Source organism: Maniola hyperantus, chromosome 14 (genome assembly GCF_902806685.2).
Source record: "Maniola hyperantus chromosome 14, iAphHyp1.2, whole genome shotgun sequence".
In the NCBI taxonomy this organism is placed as follows: Eukaryota; Metazoa; Arthropoda; class Insecta; order Lepidoptera; family Nymphalidae; genus Maniola; species Maniola hyperantus.
Genome location: NC_048549.1, coordinates 7,477,837 through 7,501,698, shown reverse-complemented (window position 1 = coordinate 7,501,698; position 23,862 = coordinate 7,477,837). Strand labels below are relative to the sequence as shown.

Genomic DNA, 23,862 nt, shown 5'->3' with positions numbered 1-23,862 from the left:
TCTATTTTTCGTAAAAATCCATGTCGGCCATCTTGGATTTCAAAATAAATGTCATCATCCAATTCAGCACCCTCGAAAACCCTGAAAACGACACCCATGTCAATTTTTTGTAAAAAATCCATGTCGGCCATCTTGGATTTCAGAATAAATGTCATCATCAAATTCAGCACCCTCGAAAACCCTGAAAACGACACCCATGTCTATTTTTTGTAAAAAATCCATGTCGGCCATCTTGGATTTCAAAATAAATGTCATCATCCAATTCAGCACCCTCGAAAACCCTGAAAACGACACCCATGTCAATTTTTTGTAAAAAATCCATGTCGGCCATCTTGGATTTCAGAATAAATGTCAACATCAAATTCAGCACCCTCGAAAACCCTGAAAACGACACCCCTGTAAATTTTTGTAAAAAAATCATGTCCGCCATCTTGGATTTCAGAATAAATGTCATCATCAAATTCAGCACCCTAGAAAACCCTGAAAACGACACCCATGTATATTTTTTGTAAAAAAATCCATGTCAGCCATCTTGGATTTCAAAATAAATGTCATCATCAAATTCAGCACCCTCAAAAACCCTAAAACGACCCCCATGTCAATTTTTTTGTAAAAAATCCATGTCGGCCATCTTGGATTTCAAAATAAATGTCACCATCAAATTCAGCACCCTCGAAAACCCTGAAAACGACACCCATGTCTATTTTTTGTAAAAAAAATCATGTCCGCCATCTTGGATTTCAGAATAAATGTCATCATCAAATTCAGCACCCTCGAAAACCCTGAAAACGACACCCATGTCTATTTTTTGAAAAAAATCCACGTCGGCCATCTTGGATTTCAAAATAAATGTCATCATCCAATTCAGCACCCTTGAAAACCCTGAAAACGACACCCATGTCAATTTTTTGTAAAAAATCCATGTCGGCCATCTTGGATTTCAGAATAAATATCATCATCAAATTCAGCACCCTCTAAAACCCTGAAAACGACACCCATGTCTATTTTTTGTAAAAAAAATCATGTCCGCCATCTTGGATTTCAGAATAAATGTCATCATCAAATTCAGCACCCTCGAAAACCCTAAAAACGACACCCATGTCAATTTTTTGTAAAAAAATTCATGTCCGCCATCTTGTATTTATAAATAAATAACATCCCGGAAAAGTGCACAATCAGTTAATACTTGATACACGCGCAATAATATGTATTTATGTAGGTGTGACACAAGGTGCCAACAAGTTCAAATTAATTCCCGTTGTGTAACAGTGTTACTCAACGGGAATGTTTTGAAATTTTAGGCACCTTGTGTCACAGTGTTACACACGGGGGTGTGACTCAACGGGAATAACCATTACTGTAGGTAGACGATACCCGTGCACGGCTTCGTTTTCGTAGATTAATTATGCTCTTAAAAATCCCGTCAGCCAATCCGCATTGGTCCAGCGTGGCAGACTATGCCCTGTACCCTTCTCACTCTGAGAGGAGACCCGGCTCAGTAGTGGGCCGATAATGGCTTGATCATGATGATCACTACCACTTTTATAAGTTTCGCCGATGTACCTGCGCCGAAATCTTATTTTTTGAATGGCGCGAAAATATATTAAAGAGCGAACCGTAGCGCGCGTCCGTCGGTCCGTCCGCGGTTAGGCACGTGCGAATTATAAGCGAGATAGTTATAGGAGTCTCTGTTGCTCTTGTATAAATAAACATCTTTTCTTTCTTGTTCAATATTTTAAGGACAACAATGAGGTCTGGATTTCCATTTTTTTTTCTGCGCAATCGAATTTGCCGATGCAACTTATAAAAGTGGTGCTAGTTTAACTGAGAAAAACCATCATCATCGTCGTCAGCTACTCATCGCTTTTAAAGAGGCGAATGTTTCGTAAGTCTGGACTGCCAAATGCACAAAACGCATCGATTCTTTCTCAGCAGACTACATAACACGTCTTTCCACCACCTGCCTTCAGCGCACCCTCAGTTATTTTGACATCTCTGCGGCAGGGCTCTTTATTACTAACTTAGTAGATAGTTTATTCAGTATGTGGAAGGTCAAAAATGAAACAACGATATTCCGCCGTCGCATCCTTTATATTGTTAGAAAACAGAACAAGATCTCATAATACAAAATAAAATCTGTACAAATAACCATGTTGCTGTAATTGAATTACAAAAAGAAGTTCATGATTTCATCACAACGAATGCAACCTATCCTCTTAAAACTAATGAAAGATGAAATGAAAAAAATAGCGCCACCTATGGATCGTAATAGATGTTATAAAGATGCCCTCGACGATGACACGGGTGGCTGTGCTGCACGACATTAATATATGATGCAAACAATACAAACTTATCTAGCTAACTAGAAATTAAAATGTAAGTATATCATCGAAACTTAATAAAACTCCATAACTTCTTTAGAACAATATTCAGTAGACCGCGTTTCGAGCGGTGCGGTTAATATTCTTTCACGGAATGATATCGCTTAGTACTTATTTTATAAGGCCCTTCGCCTTGAATAGATCGCGCATGAGCCCTTTCAAGTAGCGAATCTCGCGCTGGAGATCCGAGCACTTGTCGCCGAGCTCGGTGTGACGCTTGCGCAAGTTCTGCTCCTCGCCCAGCAGTACCTCGATCTCGGCCTTCTTCTTCTGGCGGTAGCGGGTGGCCGCGTTCTTGTTCTGCTCCTTCTTGCGCGAGCGGCGGTCGTCCACGTTCCGAGAGTAGGGCTTGGGGCGGCCGGATGGGATGCACCAGTCCTCGTCCGCGGACGACGAGCGCGGCGACGACGGCGGGGAGGAGCGCGGGGACGAGTGCGGCGAGGGCGACGCGCTGCGCCCTGACGGCTGCGGGGACGCAAGCTGCGCAGCGCGGTGGCGGACCAGCTCCTCGAGGACCTGCGAGTCGCAGTCGTAGTCCGGCAACACGGCTTGCGCTGGGGTGTGGGGCCACGGTTCGGCGGGCGGCGCGAGCTGCAGCGCAGGCGCGAGCGGCGCGCACTGCGCCTGCTGCGCGTAGCTGAGCAGCAGCTGCGTGGCGGGGCCGGGCGGGCTCTGCGGCGGCGTGAGGTGGGTGAGCTCGACGGCGCCGTACACCGTCTCGAACTCGCGCAGCAGCACCTCAGTCGGCTGCGGTACCGTCTGCGGCGGATAGGGCGCGGCGGGCGGCGCAACCAGCACAGCGGCCGGGAGCACCTCCACGCGCTCGGGCACTTGAGAGATGTTTTCGAAAATGGGAAGATCCACTTTCTCTTCTAACCAATTTTGGAATATGTTTTCTGTAAAGAAAAGAAAATTTCGTTAATTACGCTATCGAAAAACAATTTATTCTAAAGACTAAGCTCGTCGAATTGAATTTAAGATGTAACCGACATAAAGGCCATCATCGTGTCGGGCATCGTAAAGATTCTGACTTCTGATAAACCTGAGCATTCACTTGTAACAAAAAATTGAACATTCATCGTTTTTAAATTTTGACGAATAAAGGAATTTGCTTGTACTTCATTCCTTGTTGGTCAACATATAAAAACCGCCCGAGTACGAGTCGGACTCGTGCACGAGGTTTTCCGTACCATTATCTATAAAAACGGCAAAAAAATCATTGCGGTTCATGAGATACATACAGCCTGGTGACAGACGGACGGACAGCGGAGTCTTAGTAATAGGGCGGGACCCTACGCTTTTACGCTTTAAAACGATGAATGCAATGAATGAACGTTTTGTTACAAACACAGGTTACAAATTAATACTCAGGTTTATCAATACCTTTACATTAAAGATCACTTCTCGAACTGAATTTTAAATAGCTGCTCGATAACGCTATCGAGAGCCGAGACTATTTACCTACACAAATACATACTGAGTGTTATCTTTCTTGCTTTCCAATAGTTTTCTTAATAAGATAAAATATAATAATGAGTGTGTAATTTTAAGTAAAGCCTCAGAAATTGTGATAATGTTTCTGCATGTAATGCTTGTAAGCCCAGTCGATATAGATAACTTCTGCGCGAAAGCTACTCACATTACTATTTTAACATTCTGTAATAATTGAAAAGCTATATTTTGCATCAACGTAGGAACGAATAAGTAGGTATAATGATCAACCTTTTCAATGACAATCACGAAAAGTAGGTACCTAAAGTTGCAATGTAAATAAAAGATAAAAATATTAAGACCACCACATGAAAACAAAATCAATACAAACCCCAAACAAGTTTAAACAAGCGAACCTGTTAAGTGTCTGCTGAATATTATATGTATTTTATTATTGTGGCACATGTAAGTACTAAGTATCTATGTACATATTTGCTTTTGTGTAATCACTAATTACAAACGGAAACGGACAAATATTTGTCAAACAATCTCAATTCGGGTTGCTAAACAGCAACTGATATAATATGAGCTAATTTATGATTTAGACTAAAATAATGAACTAAATTAAAATCTATCTAAATATATAAAACGAAAAGGTGACTGACTGAACTATCAAAGCACAGCTCAAATTACTGGGCAGATAGCTATTATTTTAGTTTATTTTATTAGTTTGCATTAGAGTGTACACCCATTACTCGCAAACCGCCATGCAATATTTAAAAGTATGTAAAAGTTTTGAAAGTTTTTTACGACGTAGAAATCCGCTGAGAAAGGATTTTTGAAAATTCGATCCCTGAAGGGGTAAAGCAAGGGTTTGAAATTTGTGTAGTCGACGCGGACGAAGTCGCGGGCATAAGCTAGTTGCATTTTTTTCTCTGTAATATTATTTAACAAGAGAAAAAAAATAAAGACTAATTAGACTAAAAAAAACCCTTAGAACGTAGAACAGTAAAAGTTACTGTGATAATAACTATGTTAATATATTGTTAAGATATAATCAATTAACAAAAACGGGATTTTCCCAATAACAATAATAACGTTTTACCTTAAAGTAGCTTTGAAACTAGATGAGAAGAGAATCTTATCCATACTGATCCATACTAATATTATAAATGCGAAAGTGTGTCTGTCTGTCCGTCTGTCTGTCTGCTAGCTTTTCACGGCCCATCCGTTCAACCGATTTTAATGAAATTTGGTACAGAGATAGCTTGCATCCCGAGGAAGGACATAAGCTACTTTTTATCCCGGAAAATCAAAGAGTTTCGCGGGTTTTTTTTTAAACCTTAATCCACGCGGACGAAGTCGCGGGCATCAGCTAGTCTTTGATATTTTGCTATTTGCCTTGCCTTTCGATGAACACAGTAGGCATTAGAATGCAAAACAAGCTGTGCTCTGTAAACAAAACATAATCTCATGTTGCACGCAGTCAGCGAAAGCCATAACGATAATAAATTAATTATTGAACTATTGTTGCACCGCGAAGGAAAATCAAGCATTATTATGCGCCTCATTATGGTAATTTGAAATCGTAAACTAACCCCATTACTTTACTATAAATAAAGCTAAGGATTTGTAATTAAGTTTTTAATTAGAAAAGATTTTCTTTTGTTTTCATAGTAGTTTTTGTTATAATTAAATTAGCGATCTATAGAACGATAAACAAAGGTATTGGAACAATCAATCGAACAACGCATTTATGCTATAATTTATTTCTGTTTTATAGCTAGTTTTGAGAAAATTTAATAAGTATAGTATGCGACAGGACGAGACGAGATGCCAATCGGGGAGGGAACGCCCCACACAGCTGCACAGCACCCGCGCTAACCCGGTACGGGTGAGCTCGGGTGTGCGGGGCGACCCCCCGCCTCGTACCCCGATTGCCATCTCGACCTGTCGCGGACTACAGTCTATAAGTGTAATGAGATAGGTACCTATAATATCAACTAACAATACCTATAGACGAAGAATTCTCGCTCAATTTTTAATCGCTTTATTTATACGTTGACTAGCGACCCGCCCCGGCTTCGCACGGGTAGCTTATTACAATTTTCGTAGGGGTCTCTAATTTTTTGAAATAAAATGTAGCCTATGTCACTCAGGAATAATGTAGGTTTCTACTAGTGAAAGAACTTTCAAAATCGGTTCAGTAGTTCTAGAGACTACCCCCTACAAAAAAACATTACCTCTTTATAATATTAGTACATATTGATTAATTGTGTAGTACTTTTCTCAGTCTTTTCAGAGCCTAAAATGAAGGCTTAAAATATTGCATGAAGTCAACAATTTTGTAGAGCGCTATCTCTTCTACTCGTGCGTTTTTCTTTCTTTCTCACAAATAAGCACGCATTGTATACGCAAAGTAATATTAAAGTAACAAATCTATGGTATATAATCTATTTATATAAACGGAAAAGCTGGCTGATTGACTGACTGACTGACAAACTGATCTATCAACGCACAGCTCAAACTACTGCATAGATCGGGCTGAAATTTAGCATGTAAATAGCTATTGTTGACGTAGGCAACCGCTAAGAAAGTATTTTCGAAAATTCAATCTCTTAATGGGGTAAAACAGGGGTTTGGAATTTGTGTAGTCCACGCGGACGAAGTCTCGGGAATAAGCTAGTATAATATTATAATTGCAGCCAAAGACATTACTATTCTCCTTCTAGAGAACTATGTTATTCCCTCATAATGAACAATTAATTATTAATTACAACAAAGACTTGTAGATGCAGATATTACACGCTTATTTATGTGACATTTATTAAAATGCAGCCCGTTGGACTAGATTTTCCTCGTAAAATGACAAACGCAATAAACCGATCCCTAATGATGAATGTGATAAAGCGTGTAACGATTTGTGCGACGATCGATCGGCGGGTGTTTTATTTGGTTTGTTCTCGCACGTCGCACACTATCAATTGATCGTAATTGAGAAACATTTCGTCTGGCATTTGAATTTGATTCTTTTTAGAGTTCCCTCTTTCTCGCTTATCTCTGAATGGGACGACTGAATTTGTTAGTAAAAATGTATTTTGACTTGAATCTAACTTGTAAATAAGTTTTTCACTTTGATCGTACTAATGTTTGTGCCTATTTTCCAACAGCATATAAAATACGTAAATTTTATTCCTTACAGGGGCTTGGCTTTACAAACAACCACAGTCATCACAATCCTTTGTATTTGGAAATGGTTTTTATCAAATGCACTTTCGCATTAAGTATTTCCTACAAAAAATCTTTATATCTTTATAGGATATAAAAGCAAAAGCTGACTCACTGATCTATCAACGCACAGCTTAAATCACTAGACGGATCGGGCTGACATTTAGCATAGAGATAGCTATTACGACGTAGACATCCGCTAAGAAAGGATTTTTGAAAATCTAACTGCTAATGGGGTAAACCTATTTCACCTTATTGGCAGTTAGGTTTGAAATTTGTGTAGTCCATGCGGACGAAGTCGCGAGCATAAGCTAGTTTGAAAATATGTTTTTAAACTAAAATCGTTTATTTCACAATATGTTATAGGCCGATTTAATAGACTTATTAAGATACTATAACTATACTATAATAAATGTGTCATTTCCGAAGGGCAACAAGTTTTATTTATAAAACTTTAAGTACCTACCTAAGTATAAAGGTAGTTGTTTTAAAAGCAGCCTGTAAAAGCCTTGTCAGAGCCATAATAAAATGTTTTCTAAGATCATGTACACTTGTACAATGAGCCGATCACAAAGCGAAGGGGCGCGACAAGCAACAAGTGACCCCTTGATAAACTGCCGCAATCTGTACAGTTCACCGATGCTGCCCTCTTGCTTATATACGCTAGATAAAGAAATCATTATATGTCGCACAAAAAATGGCCATGTTACTGAATCATCTATAATAACTAAAGTAAATCTCTGCTGTGATATTAAAAATATGAAAGTTGTAAATTTTCATACAAAAAGCGATAACTTTTTCTCGTAGTTTAATTTTCATAATTTTTAGAAATGTTATAGACATAATGAAGAACTATGCTCGTACGTTTTAATTTTAAAGAAATATATCCATATTTTTGACCTATAAACTTTCTTGAGTATTTTTTTAAATTTAACTAAACTAAAATACTAAAAAAAAAAACATACGAGCCTAGATTAAGGTGTACTGCTACTGAATCTAATGAGACCAAAATTGTCTAATTTTCGTGTCGTGTCGGGTTTAGGAACACCAAATGTAAAACAAAAGTATAAATAATTTTATAAACATATCAAAAATTGCGTTGCTAAAAAAAAATTATAAAAAATACAAAAGTATAATTTTATACCTTTGTAGTGAAAAACTAAATTTAATTTATTTTCTGTTGTCTGGATATGACACATTTATATTATAAAAATTACTCTCAAGCTATTTTGCATTATCAATAGGATAGATTAAACTAAACACCAATTAAATTGTTTTGACTTTGTCTTAAAGATTTCTTATTGTCTTTTCTAGAGCAATGACAAATGGAAGTCATTGTTCCGATATAATCGTAGTTAAGTAATTATTATTAACTGTTGAATTTGTAAGTTGTTAACTGATTATTATTTACTTTCCCGAACTTCCAGACATGAGGCGTATTAATTTCTAAAATGTAGGTATATACACTCGTTATTGAATTTCCCGGAAATGTTTCTATGAAAGTATCTAACAAATTCAGTTCTCTGCGCTCGCGCTTTTATTTAGGATTTGATGTCAGTTTTCTGGTATGAAAGGTATCTTAAAAATACAAAAAAATTGCGATAGCTGTTTGTTTTCGTTTTGCTTTTTAAAAAATCTATACTAAGACAAAAAAATCGCGCACTTTGCGGTTGCGCTCCTTGTTTATTATTGAATTCTAGCTTACTCTCAGATTGATAGGCAACATTTTACTAACCAGGTACCCCGTCATTTCGGGTCAATTTTTTTTTGTCATGAAGGGTTTCTGTAAAAAAAACCCTCCGAAATCTATTCCATGTATGATAGAAAATGGTCCTTTTGTATTCCTAGTACCTCCTATTTTTAAATACGCTATGTGCATAAAACTTGATACATCTTTGAAGTGGGGAACCATCTTAAGAAGACTTACTTAGAGCAGATTTGTGAAAACTCAAGTTTTCAAAGAAATAAGGTTAATCACATCCACTGGGTGTCTATTTTAGAAAGTCATTGTGGCTAATTCCGTTGTATACAATCTCTAAACTAAACTAAAATGGCACGTCTAAATCTATTCCTATCCTTTTCATAATGTTGCTTGCGGAAAAGGATAGCACTAGATTTAGACCTGTTAATTTAGTTTAGTTTAGAAATTGTGTACAAGAGAATCGGCCCCATTGTCAGTGTTTTTATCTATACTATAATTCAACATTAACGCTCAAAACTAACGGATCGAAATAAACAGCGCTCTGCGACAGGTCATAAGCTATATCAATGCGTAGGAATGGAAACAAGTAGCCAATATCGCTTTAATTATTGGGCGAGTAGCAAACGAGGTCGCCTTGTAAGCGAACTGGTTTATCAAAACACTCGTGGCACAAGCGTGGAAAGGTTTAGTTCCACGTAGGTATTAATATAATTATTGCATACATACTGCATACAGAAACAAACAACCGCGGGGCGAACTTTGCAAGAAAAAATAATTAATTTGACATGAAGTTTCAAAATTAGAACACGACTCTAGAACCAATAGTACGCGACAGATCGAGATGGCAATCGGGGAGGGAATGTCTCGCACACCCGCACAGCCCGCGCTAGCCCGGTGCAGGCGAGCGCGGTAGACGTGCAGGTGAGCGCGTCTTCCGTCTCATACCCCGATTGGCATCTCAACTAGCGGACTAGGTATAGGTACCTACGTACTGTATAAAAAAGTTCACCACGGACGTAAGACGGGCTGATATTTTCATATCTATTACTACCCATATTATAAATGCGAAAGTGTGTTTGTTTGTTGGTTTATTGGTTTGTTGGTTTGTCCTTCAATCACGTCGCAATGGAGCGACGGATCAACGTAATTTTTCGCATGGGTCTAGCCAAAGGCCTGGAGAGTGACAAAAACTACATTTTATCCCGGAAAATCAAGGACTTCCCACGGGCAGTATAAAACCCTAAATCCATGCGAACGAAGTCACGGGCATTAGCTAGTAGGTATTATTTTAAACATTTGTTTTTCTCGATGCCAATTCTAATCCTTCTTTTGTTTATATCATAGTATAATAATTTATAATATAGTTATTATTTGTAACAATATAGAGAGACATATTCGCCATGCCAATTATCTCTGCAAGTAAAGATTTTTTTTAAAAACCGGCCAAGTGCGAATCAGACTCGCGCACTGAGGTTTCTACAATCGTATTTTATCGACATTTGGCACGGATAAATCAAAAACTAATTACTAGATCTCGTTCGAACGAATTTTCGGACGAAGTTTGCATGGTACTGTACATCATATATTTTTTTTAGTTTTATCATTTTCTTATTTTAGAAGTTACAGGGGGGGACACATTTTACCACTTTGGAAGTGTCTCCCGCGCAAACTATAAAGCCTACAAACTTGGAATTTGGATGGTAGGTTCCTTCTAGGACATAGGTGTCAGCTAAGAAACGGTTTTGAGAACATCCACCCCTAAGGGGATGAAATGGGGGGTGGAAGGTTATATGAAAGTCCTATGTTTTTGAAGTTACAGATGTGAAAATCGACATTTAGGTTAATAGGTTTAAATAATAAAAATCTGTATAAGTCAGTTCGGGAAAATCCCCCCTTAAGGGTGTTAAAAGAAAAGTTTTAAATATTATTATTTTAACTTGAAATTTGAAACTTAGGTTCTATCTAGGGGGTAGGTATCAGATAAGAAAGGATCTAACTAAATTCCCCCCTAAGGTGGTTAAAAGAGCGGTCGAATGTTGCATGAAAGTCCTATGTTTTTGAAGATAGAGACTTGAAAAACGACATTTAGGTTATTAACTTTAAATAATAAAAATCTGTATGATTCAATTTGGGAAATTCCCCCCTTAAGGGTGGTAAAATAGGAGGAAAAGTTAGATATCAGATAAGAAAAGATCTAACTCAATCAAGCGGGTGAAATGGGGGTTGAATTAAAATGTTATGTTTTTGAAGTTAGAGATATGAAAATGGCATTTAGGTATTCTGGGTTCCGTGCCTTAAGGTGAGACTGAGTGCCCTGAAGCTCGAGCTTCTTTGAGTCTTCTCTGTGACCTGTATTTTGATTTTATTGTCCCAATTTCAACCGTATTTCAAAGAGCATAAATCTGAGTTCAAGTTGCTAACAAAATAGATTCGGCTCCAATCTCCATACTTCGTAGGTATATGTCGGCCCTTATGCGACACGTGAATTATTCTCAGTAGGTAAATTGCGCATCATTCTATATCTATACCTATGCATTGCTAAATAAGTTGAAGTTATGCACTTCATAAAACCTACGACTATAATAATTAGAGATATAATGTGAATAAATTACAATAATAAACCCCTTATAAACCCAACTTGCTACCAGTATAAGCTATAAACCAGTTTAACGTAGCAAAACATTATGAATAAAGATTAGAGATTTATTTACAATTTTGTTAGATATAGGTACTTTACCTACTTTGGTAGCAAAAATTCCAAACTTGTTTGTTGTAATCATAATGATAAATGACAATAACAAAGAATAGCATTATAGTACTCGCGCCTCAAAGTTTTCAAAGTAGAAAAATTGTTGAAGTACAGTACCAGTTCACAACAGGAAACTTCTAACAAAACGGCGAGGCTTCGACGTTACTGGCTGGCGTCAAATGTTAGTACATTTAAGGCAGGTAGCGGTGAAGTAGCCCTATTTGTCTATGATTTCACGTCACTATAGCCTAATCGTCAATTCAGTTTCAAACTGCGAGTTCTCTCATGTCTTAAGGAGATCCATTTAAATAACAAAAAATTTAAACATTAGCTTGATGATTAAATTTGATGGAAAGAAACATTCAATTTATGAGGCATACGTTAAACCACAGTGACATTGAACAAATAAACCCCTTTCGAATTGGCAATTGCCAATTACCTTAAAGCTTTCAATTTCACAACATAGTACCTAGTCAAAGTTTTAAAGCAAGGTGATTATAACTTTTAAATAAACATAATTTCAGTTCGGTTCGGGCTGAATTAGAAAACAACAACACGAGGAATTAGAGCGTTAAGGCCTTGATATCAGTTTAATGTACTTTTCAAACTACACGATCAAAACAAACCATCTAGCATTGACACATTCGTTACAGATCAAAAACACGTACCAGCATACAGATCTGCAAGTGCCATCACGAAGGTCCAAACGTATTAACAAATAATTAGGCCTCTATTAGTCTTACTGCTATAAATCGTCTAAGGTTAATTCTACACGAATAAATGGGCAGTGGTATTGCAGAAACTGGAATCCTCGTGGTGCGAGCGATAGTCGTCGGAAAGTCCTAGAGTCGGGCCCGAGAACCTAACGTCTTTGACAAGTTTTTGTGAATTGAACACTATGTCCTTGTTCCAAATGCAGCGATAGTGGTACTTCATTCTAACGGCGTCCAAGAATCGCGTGGCTGCCTGGCAGGCATAGGACGCGAGCCGAGCGCGAGCGCCCGAAATGTGCTTCTCGGAATGAATTTATATTGTCACGGTTTATAAAACCAGCAAACGCGGCGCGAGACACGTTCAACTGAGTGCGCGTGCGCAGCGCGATGTCAGCGCGACGCGCGCCTTTCCCCTCCGTGCCGCGGCTCGGAGGCGGTCATAGATGCTGAATACTAATTTAGCTTACGACGCAACTACTGCAACTGCATGCAACCTCTATAATGTAAAAGTGGTATTGTTTCAGTTCACGCATATTTGGACCTACTGTTATTTCGCGTCTTGATATTGCATTCAATGCCTTAGAATAGAAGGGCAGTTTCAAAATTGATTAGTTTATATACATATACCTAACCGTTTTAGTATTTTATTTGCAGTTCAGAGCTATTAAAACAGGAAAGTAGAAAAACCGATCCTATCATCCCAAAATATTAAAGATCGTGGATTAATACAGATTTTCCTTAATTAAATTGATTTTTAAAGTAGAATAATTGTCAATTTACGAATACATAACAAGTGTTAAGGTTAAAATAATTAATGGTCAAAAAAAATTATAATTAGGTAAAGACAAAAAATAATCTAATATGATAACTGTATTTTTAAACAAGTAAGAATTACCAATTGATTAGATAGTATTTGTTTTCTAATATTTTACAATCGACACGTTTCATACAGAGAGCAACTATTCCACCGCCACGAGAGTGAGCAATAACTGATTTAAATGAATCTAATGAGACCTTATAATTTACATAACATCAAAAGTTATCACGGCAATACTTCCAATAGGTTATTACTTATTAATTACGAGTTATCGATAAGCTGAGCTGATCACGCGGTATGTTCGTGACTTGCCGTAAACCATATCAGGGTGTGTCCTTTGTATCTAAAGCGCCAAGATAAGGAATTAGTGTCTAATCATATATATTAACGCAAATATTGTTTAAGGTTGCTTTTATGCAAGGCTGTTTAGCGAGAGATGTGTGTAAAACCCACCAATAGAATCGCTTTATTTTCCTAACTTAGCTGACTAAACCCTTTCCCCTCTATATCTGGTCTGTCCCTTATGCTTAACTCTCAGTTCATCGAATCTTTAGTGAAATTTCAGATTTTTGTAGCTAGGAAGACATCAATTGATCATAATGAAATACGAAATAATATTACTATGGTTTTTTAATTGCGACATAGGCCTGCGCTTGAAAACATCATGCTTAGTAAAACTTGGTCTGCTGATTAAAAAAAAATTGCAAATTGTTCCAGAAACCTCGAAAAAATCGATGTACATAGGTACATTGTTTAAAAAAAACGGGCCGAATTGAGAACCACCTCCTTTTTGGAAGTTGGTTAGAAACTGATGAGGCCTAGGTTGGAGCGCGCTTGTCTAGAATATGCATATGCACTTTTACCTTGAAGGAATTTAGGTTACATGTGACAGGAAACACGGACGCCGGAAGATCATTCTACTCCTTAGCCTTAGCGATTCATAAATCAGAAACGTTGAGCAAAAACTTAACAAAAAAACTTATAATCGGGTTTCAGGTTTTTTAGCCAATTTCTTTAATAATAAATAATTTATTTAAGCTGCGAGCCCTAGTTACTACTAGGGCTCGCAGCTTATAGTAGTAGTAGAGTAATGTCGGCGCTAATGAAATGCTTCATTAAAGTCAAGCGTATTTACTGTGGCACCAATGTAAAAACTGGTCAGACAGATAGAGTCAGACACGCATACGAAGGGTTCCGTACCATCGTACAAGGTATACTTAACACTTTTATGTAGATTTAGTATCCATATTAATATTTTCGTGAACACATTTAATTTTTTTTGTGCTGTAACCACATATTCACGGTTTTTGGATTTTTCCTTTACTTGTGCTATAAGACCTACCTACCTGGCAAATTTCATGATTCTAAGTCAACGGGAAGTATAGGTTTTTTTGCCAGACACGGTCAGACGGACAGACAGACAACAAAGTGATCCTTTAAGAGTTCCTTTTTCCTCGATCCGATTTCCTTGATCTTGATTCAAAGGTCTTTTCTTTTTTCATAATCAAGGGGAAAACGGAAGACAAAAGTGCATTTTAATCATGAGTAGAAATGAAAAGACACTTTGTAAATTTCCGTTGATTGTCATCTTTTTAGTAATGTCCCTTACGATGCTATGCCCATCAATTTGACAATCCATCGAGTTGAAGATGTGCGAGGAACTTACCTAATTTAATAAATTCTCATTTTTCTACTAAGTATATTATTCTATTAGTTCTAATAATGATCTTTTCTAAATTAAATTTATTTATTTCGTCTGCGTGGGCTACACAAATTTAAAATCCTATTTCACCCTCTTAGGGGTTGAATTTTCAAAAATCCATTCTTAGCGGATGCCTACGTTATAATAGCTATCTGCATGCCAAATTTCAGCAGGCTCCGTCCAGTAGTTTGAACTGTGCGTTGATAGATCAGTCAGTCAGTCACCTTTTCCTTTTAAATATTAAAAAAGATGAATAACATGTCTTACGCAGCATAGGCTTGCTTGACGATATAATCCTGGCTGGTGGAAAGCCAAGGATGAAATCTAAGTTAGAGCGCTCTTGTCTGGAAGGTGCCTATTGACGACCTCCTAATGAATAGTATGGATTATTGGAGCACAAAACTTGTTTGCATTGAGTTTCCAGCTGCTGCAGAAGATCGTTGCCAAGTCCGGCTCGACTGGGCCTGGTATCGGGCGGTGACGGCGGGAACATGGTATTTGACGTGTCATCGTGACGGCATTTGCTGAAGTCCAACTTCGGAGTAGTTGAGTATGATTATTGGAGCACAAACCTTGTTTGCATTGAGTTTCCAGCTGCTGCAGAAGATCGTTGGCAAGTTCGGCTCGACTGGGCTTGGTGTCGGGCGGTGACGGCGGGTACATTGTATTCGACGTGTCATCTTGAAGGAATTTGCTGAAGTCGATCTTCGGAGCAGCGCTCGGGAAAGTCTTTAGGAGATCTGTTGACAAATTTCATTAATTTAAAAAGGAATTTTTTATAGTAACGTAGACGGCAGTACAGTTAGATGGCAATCGTGAATATAAACCATGTTTGGTTTAAAGTATTTAGATATAGAGATATAAATAGATAAATTTTTTATTCAAACAAATATTTACATGAGCTTTCAAATCGAGAAATATCTACCAAACAGAAAAAATTTAGCCAGTTGCGGACTCCCTTCCTACCAAGAAGAAACTCGGCGGTTGCTCTTTAAAAAAGATTTAAACTTATTATGACTTATCTATACTATACTATAATATTATAAAGGGGTAATGTCGTTAAGTTTGTTTGTAGGGGGTAATCTCTGGAACTACAGAACCGATTTTAAAAATTCTTTCACCAGTAGAAAGCTACATTATTCCTGAGTGTCATAGGCTATACGGGATCTTTAAAAAACCTAAATCCACGCGGGCGAAGCCGCGGGGATCAGCTAGTTTAAGAATAAACTAAATAAAAAATATCTTATATAAAATATATAAGTTATTTATATTTAAAGTTTATTGAATCACTAAAAGTATTGAAGATAAAATAAGTAAAGAAAAAAATATATTATAAAGCAAAAATGTATTAGTAAGATAATTTTGTGCCCAATGATCCCAAAAATAAGAACTATATTCCTTCGTAATATCGTCTAGGTACATAAGAGTCCTAGTAAAACTCCACAAGATTAAGTTATGTACCTATTTAAATATTAAATAGTTCAATATATTTAACATTTAATTGTTAACAAATAATCTGTTATTTGTTAGGCTATTTTTAGTATTTTATAAATAAAATATATCTTACTTTGCAATATCGTCAATTGGAAATCTCTACACAGGTCACACATTGCATTGTTTTATAGCAACACATTTCGGATATAATATAACAGCTACGATTATACACTACGATCTAAAGATACACTGATACGAACTGTAATGAAAATTAACTGTGCAATTTTCATTAATAAACGCGAGGAGCTTCAAGGTAAAGAGCTTAGATAAGTAGTGTACAAAATACGAAGAGGGACCGAAGACGTCAATATATATACGGGCGATATCTGTCGCACGATGCTACGTCAAAGTAACGCCCAGAATAATGTCGTAACGCTTTAAATCTTATTTGATAGTGTCATGACAATAGCTTTTCATATAAAAATATATAATAATAACGATAATATAATACTGTTCTTGATAAAACTTATTACAGGGCCTCTTCTTGCTCGCGACCTAAAATATCGATTAAATACTTCAACTCGAGTGGTTTCATTAAAAATTATTACTTACTTTATTTATTACTAACCACAGTTTTTTTTTCACGGGGGTCCTTTGACAATGATGATTTTTTTTTAACAAATTATGAACCAATAGTATAGTTAAAATGCTTTTTCCTCAAATCCATACTAATATTATAAATGCGAAAGTGTGTCTATCTGTCTGTCTGCTAGCTTAACGGCTCAAGGCTCAACAGATAAACCGATAACCGATTTTGATGAATACTCAATAATCTATAGCCAGAACTTTGTTGAAAAAAATTATTTCAATAAGTTTGCATATTTTCCTCTGTTGCTCTGTCTACATAATAATTTAATCTTATTATGGTTCCCAATATGCCTTCCATTCCATAAATTATATTCAATGAAGAAAGAGAATTATATAATAATCAGTTATCTAATTATACAAATAATGATGGCTATAAATAGATTTCATAGTGACTATTACTGAAATTTATCTCCTCTTATCAACTCGTAACGGATGTATGTCTGTCCATAGATGACATTTCAAAAATAATAAATTATTTTATTTATTGAGGCCATCTAAAATATCATGTAATGGTTTTTGAAAAACATTGTATGGATAAAATTGCAAAATACTACGATAATAAAACAAAACAAACGCCGGCACACTACTGAGCACGGGTCTCCTTTCGGAATGATAAGGGTTTAGTCATAGTCTACCATGCTGGCCAAGTACGGATTGGAAGACCTTTACACACCTTTGTGAACATGAACATTGGGGCCGATTCTCTAGTACACAATCTCTAAACTAAATTAAATTAAAAGGTCTAAATCTAGTGCTATCCTTTTTTGCAAGCAACATTATGAAAGGGATAGCAATAGATTTAGACGTGTCATTTTAGTTTAGTTTAGCTTAGTTTAGAGGTTGTGTACAATGGAATTAGCCACATTATCTCTCTATCTCTCTAGGGCATGTAGGTTTCCTCACAATGTTTTCCTCCACCTTCCAACCCCGAAAAGTTAGAGGTGTCAATAAAAGCAAAATAGGTTGCACAAGTAGGAATGTGACCAAAACTTTACCTTTAACCTCTATCATGGTACCAGTGAGACTGGCAGCCAGCTTGCTTGGTATTGGTTTTATATAAACAGTTTTCAAGTTGCTCAAAATAGAAAGAACAATTTTGTCCAATATGCTTGTATAGTCCGTACAAAATGACTCATCACGCGCCATTTTAACTCTATGGGTCAACTGTCATGTCAAAAGTACGGTTCACCTTTAAAATAAGGACTAAAGTCGTACTTTTGACATGAAATTTGACACATAAAATAAAAATGGCGCGTCAGAATTTTAATTTTACGCGTTTAAAACCCTTGACATAATTTATTCTAATAAATGTAAATAAATACACATGTCATTACTTGCACAAACAGCAAAATAAGCTATTATTATTTTGTAATGTAAGGACGTAAACTCATTCGAAACAAGATAAATAGTGGAAAAACAGTTATAATTTTGTGATATACGAATGTTTATATGAAAACAAGATCGTAGGGTTCAACTAGTTCAAAACAAATATGTTTTTGAACAACCAAAGACGTCATAGATAGTCAAAGTAAACTGTTTCCAACCAATTACACAGCGCTTAATGATTATCAAGACACACCCACATATCTGGCATGGCAACTCATTGTGATCGTTTAATTTGAATGGCGTGATAGTGATACTGGAAGTTTATCAGGTTGAACGCAACATTTTAACTCAAATAGATTTCTTTTGGAATAATTTATGATTTAATTATTATTTACACAGTCCAATTATTGCATCATTGCAAATATGTGTGAGGGTTCACTCTGCAATGATAAGTTAAATAGTTACTGTTAAAATGGCATTTCCAACAATAAGCAGCGAACATGAATTGGCGAGATGGCAATCTCGCCAATTCATGTTCGCATGAAATGTGCGTCTCCCCGCCTCATACCCCGATTACCATCTCAACCTGTTACGTACTACAGTTTTAGGCCGTATCCGCATAGGCGAACAGTGTGGCTAATTCTGTTGTACACAATCTCTAAACTAAAATGACACGTCTAAATCTATTGCTATCCCTTTCATAATATTGCTTGCGGAAAAGGATAGCACTAGATTTAGGCCTCTTAATTTAGTTTAGTTTAGCGATTTTGTACAAGAGAATCGGCCCCAGTGAGCGGCTAACTATCCGTTGGCTGACTGAGCGGCGCGCGTATCGGTCGCTAATGTCGAGTTAGCTGCGATCTGGCGAACAATTGGGAGGAAAGGTAAACAAACGGTTAGTTTACATGATTATTATATCAGTGTACCGCGCGCATTTCGCTAAGAATCAGCCGCTGGCAAGCGAAACTCCGCAGACTGCGCAAGTACATTACACGCTGTATGGACACTATTTAAAAATTATAGGCAGCTAAAGTGGAAGCAAACAGTTAGCCGCTCACCGTACGCCAAATGGGGACACGGCCTTAGGGTTCCCATACTAAATTGGTTTTTAAACTTATTTACTTACTATTATTTACCTTACTATTATTATTATAATTTTAAATTTATAGAATAGTGCTTGACTTGCTGGCAAGTGATGATGCAGCCTAAGAGTGTACAGAGCATCTACTTCTAGACATTTGCGTAGATGCTCATACACTCTTGATTTCAAGGTTACCTATACTAAAAGTATTACCTAATTGTACCTATATTAAAATTTAAATATTATTATGTATTTATTATTATACCAGTGGTAGATGCATTTGACGATTCAAAAGTACTGTGTTTTATTTGAATAAAAAAAATCTATTGATTCTATTTTTATCTAAGTATCGATAATTAAATTACATATATGCTAATGTCAATATTCAATAATTATATAACTTTTCTCAAACAGTAATTATGGCCCTGGAAATATACATGAATTGATAGGATAAACGAGCCAATTATTGACCTTTATAGTTTATCTGTACATGAGGTGAATCTGTGGGGGGCTAGTTGTTGGTCACTCGTGGAATAATAACGTCATTTAGATTGTTGGTGAAATGGAACGCAGCCCATAATGTAAACGTTTTGACACTTCGCTCTGTTCTCTTTGATTTTATGTCTCCGCCGCGTATAATGTGTTTTTTGTAAAATCCTATTTTAATCAGATAATTAAACAAGTTTAACTAGTTCATAACCCGACTTTAATTCAGACTTTCAGGTTATGGGCCGTCTCATACCTAATAACAACAAAAATGACAACAAATAACCATTTAACTTTGTGTGAAAAACTAAAAGGCCGGGAAAACTACTCCACGTGGAGCTTCTCTGTGAAGGCTTTGTTACAGTTAGAAGATCTCTGGGAATGCATCAATGATGTCAAGCCGGACCCAAAAAAGGACACAAAGGCAAGATCAAAACTCATTTTATTGATTGACCCCACTCTTTACGTGCATATTAGAGAGGCCGATACGGCCAAACAAGTATGGGACAACTTGTCACGGGCATTTGAAGATTCGGGTTTAACTAGGAAAGTAGGACTCCTGAAAGACCTTATTAATACAACTTTAGAAAATAGTTTAAACGTGGAAGACTATGTAAATAAGATCATGACCTCTGCTCATAAATTGAGAAATATTGGTTTTCAAGTTAATGATGAATGGCTCGGGACATTGATGTTGGCAGGGTTACCCGATGTATATAAACCTATGATAATGGGTATTGAAAGTTCCGGTGTAACAATTAGTGCAGATTTGATCAAAACGTTTACATTATGGGCTGCGTTCCATTTCACCAACACCCTCCTCTGAACGCAGACCCATTGCCTTGGTGAATTGTAGGTGCTTAGGCCGGTGCAGACCCTTTGTGAGAACATCAGGACATGGTCGCTGATGTTCTCACAAAGGGTCTGCACCGGCCTAAGCACCTACAATTCACCAAGGCAATGGGTCTGCGTTCAGAGGAGGGTGTTGGTGAAATGGAACGCAGCCCATAATGTAAACGTTTTGACACTTCGCTCTGTTCTCTTTGATTTTATGTCTCCGCCGCGTATAATGTGTTTTTTTGTAAAATCCTATTTTAATCAGATAATTAAACAAGTTTAACTAGTTCATAACCCGACTTTAATTCAGACTTTCATAGATAAGATTATTAAGTTTAAATAGAACGCGTTTTAATATAAATAATATGAATAAATGAGCGTTCACACCTAACATAATGTCAGCGGTACCCGGCCACAGTACGGGTTAACGGGTACCCGTATTGGGGCCAAGTAGATCGCAAGCAGAAAAATGTACTATAACGTATTTCTATTCACACTGCAACGCGCTCGCCCGTGAGGTTGCAGACGATGCGAAAATGTTCTTGTGTTCTTTAGCAATTGTAATCTACCAATTATAATCCGGATACCTTTAAAACAAGAGTAAATAGGCATGTTCTGTCCTATCTTAGACTACATCACTTTCCATCAGGTGTGATTGTGGTCAAGCGTATGCCTATTATGATTTTTTTTAAACGTTACGTGTGAACGCGCCCTAAAGAGAGAACAACATACAGTCATCATCATCATCATTATCAACCGATAGACGGCCACTGCTGGACGTAGGGCTCTTGCAGAGACTTCCACACGCCACGGTCTTGCTCCGCCTAAATCCAGCACTCCACCTTGGGTGGGGGGGGGGGGGGGGATCCTTCCACCGCTGCGCTTTGCGACCGCAACGTCTATCGGTTTTCCGAACTATGTGCCCTGCCCATAGCCACTTTAGCTTAGCAACTAGTTGGGCTATGGGCTTTGAATGTCGGTTACTCTAGTTCATTATTTACCTTTCCAGATAAGCGCGCTAGCTAGCCATAGGTACGACATTGTGGCTAATTCTGTTGCACACAATTCTACTAAATTAACAGGTCAAAATCTAGTGCTATTCTTTAGAAATAGGAGCATTATGAAAGGGATACCGACACATTTAGATTTGTTAATTTAGTTTAGAGGTTATATAGGTACAACAGAATTGGCCACAATAAGTGCTGTGACTTTTTGGCAAGAACATAATGCGGTTACCAAAAATTGACAAAAAAAATAACTAAATCAGTTTGTGTCCTTGGTCCTTCATTTTCAATTGAACGCAGTACTTCGATTTATTAAATTCCGTTATTAATTTGTCCTACGTCATTTACTTAGAATTTAGATATCGCTGCTGGTCTGTTTATGACCATGCCATACCTACTATATATGACACTATCTATAATCTATATACATACATGTAAAATTGATCAAGTGCGTATCAGAACACACATATAAGCCGGTGATACACATGCTTGTTACTCGCACAAAAGCATGCCAGTTGCAAGCAAAAATGACCTACTCGCATGTGTATAGAGATTTCTGCCAGTAGCTCACGTGCAGTACAAGGCATACTAGTAGATCGCAAGGCGTTTGATTTTTCCCCCTTGAGGGGAAGTAGGACGGGAGACTTGCATGCCAGCTGCAAGCACGCAAAACATGTCGTAAGGCGTGTGCTAGTAGATCGCACTCTCAACCTCAGCCAAAATCTTTTGAATTTTTGTACTGGTTTTTGTTTATTGCGTCTATTCCTTGATATAAAAGTTTCTTCACTAATATAATCGCGAGTTGTATTGTACCACTATTATAATTTCTTCAAAATTAATATTCATTTTGTGATCTTCAATTCGCACGTCACTGGCACGGTATGAGCCTTTCTAGAAACTGGCATACCAGATTTTTAAAAACCTAAATCCACGCGGCCGAAGTCGCGGGCATCATCCATACCCGTACTTAATATAAATGCGACAGTGTGTCTGTCTGTCTGTTTTTTTTTTACTATTATGAGAATTCATTGTGGTTGATTTCATGTAACATCAAACATCAATTCAGCATCTTGAATTGTATGCAACTGTCTTATAAAACTCATAAGATTCTAAACAACTACATATATTATGTTAAAATTTAGCCCTGTTAAAATTAAATTCGCTATTTATATTCATAAGATAAAATTTGCTATAAATTTTTTATAGGGTAAAATTTTTGTTATACTTGAGTATTTCAAGGGTTTCATACCCGAAGGGTGCTAACGGGACCCTATTACTAAGCCTCCGATGTCCCTCTGTCCACCCGTCTGTCTGTCTGTCAGCGGGCTGTATCTAATGAACCGTAATTGGTAGAGTTGAAATTTCAGTGTGTATTGCCGCTATAACAACAAATAATAAAAAATTCAAATGGCCGCCACGTATATTTAAAAAATTTAAAAGTACATAATCTTGTACGATGGTACGGAACCCTTCGTCTGCGAGGCCGACTCTCACTTGACTGGTTTTTTTTTAATCATACAGGGCTGTTTTTAACATTGTTACGTCAGATGGAGACCTATTAAAATTGAGCTTTGCTGCGACCACAAAACAGAGGTCGAATTGCAGGGTTACTGCCCGCATAAGTTATGGAAATTCAGCCACTGTTGGTGGTGAATAATTGATATTGTAGGTACCAAGCAACAACTTAAGGATTGGGTTCAAAGTCCCTACTACTCAATCCTGATGATGCAGGGTACAGCACTTCTAGACAAAGAAAAAATTTCGCAGATAGCATGTAAAAAACCACGTGAAAAGCTTATAATTATAAGCATAATATTATGTGACTTGCTATCTTACTAAAAGAAAATTAAAATATAAACTTCTGGATGTCCCAAAAATCAAAATAAGTGTCGCCTGTGAATATTATTGAAGCAAAATCTCACAAAATTACAAACATTTATACGTCTTTATTTTTGTCTAAACTTCGCGCGCACACTGTCATCGACCCGAGTTAAAGAATGTGCGAATGAGAACACTCGCATACCTGCATGTTAGAAAGGGAAATACATCTAGCTCAATTAATGTAGCTAAAGATCGTTTGCTATGTTTCACGAAAAGTAATTTTGGCACTTACAATCTTATGTGCGAAAATTTACTTTCCCTGAAAACCAACCCACGAAATATCAGCGCTATTGATCTTGACATAAGAATAATAGCGCTATTGATATGAGCGCTATTATTCTTAGTTAAATTAATATAGCAAATGAGTGGAACTGCGAAAATTGAAAAATCACTTTCCGTGAAAAATCGTCTGGGAAATAGCTGTGAAGCAAAATAATAATTT

General features: G+C 37.1%; 1 protein-coding gene across 2 annotated transcripts in view; it reads right to left on the bottom strand.

The window, feature by feature from the left end:
- Window positions 1–2,072: 2,072 nt before the first annotated feature.
- crc (bZIP transcription factor crc) overlaps window positions 2,073–23,862 on the bottom strand; it is a 36,013-nt gene continuing 14,223 nt past the window's right edge. The window contains exons 4-5 of one of the 2 annotated variants that reach the window (XM_034975602.2): window positions 15,296–15,463; window positions 2,073–3,277 (exon numbers count right to left, since the gene is read on the bottom strand). In XM_034975602.2, coding sequence (XP_034831493.1) covers window positions 2,493–3,277; window positions 15,296–15,463 — 953 coding nt within the window. In that variant the 3' untranslated portion in view covers window positions 2,073–2,492. The other variant, XM_069503024.1, reaches the window with a different exon arrangement.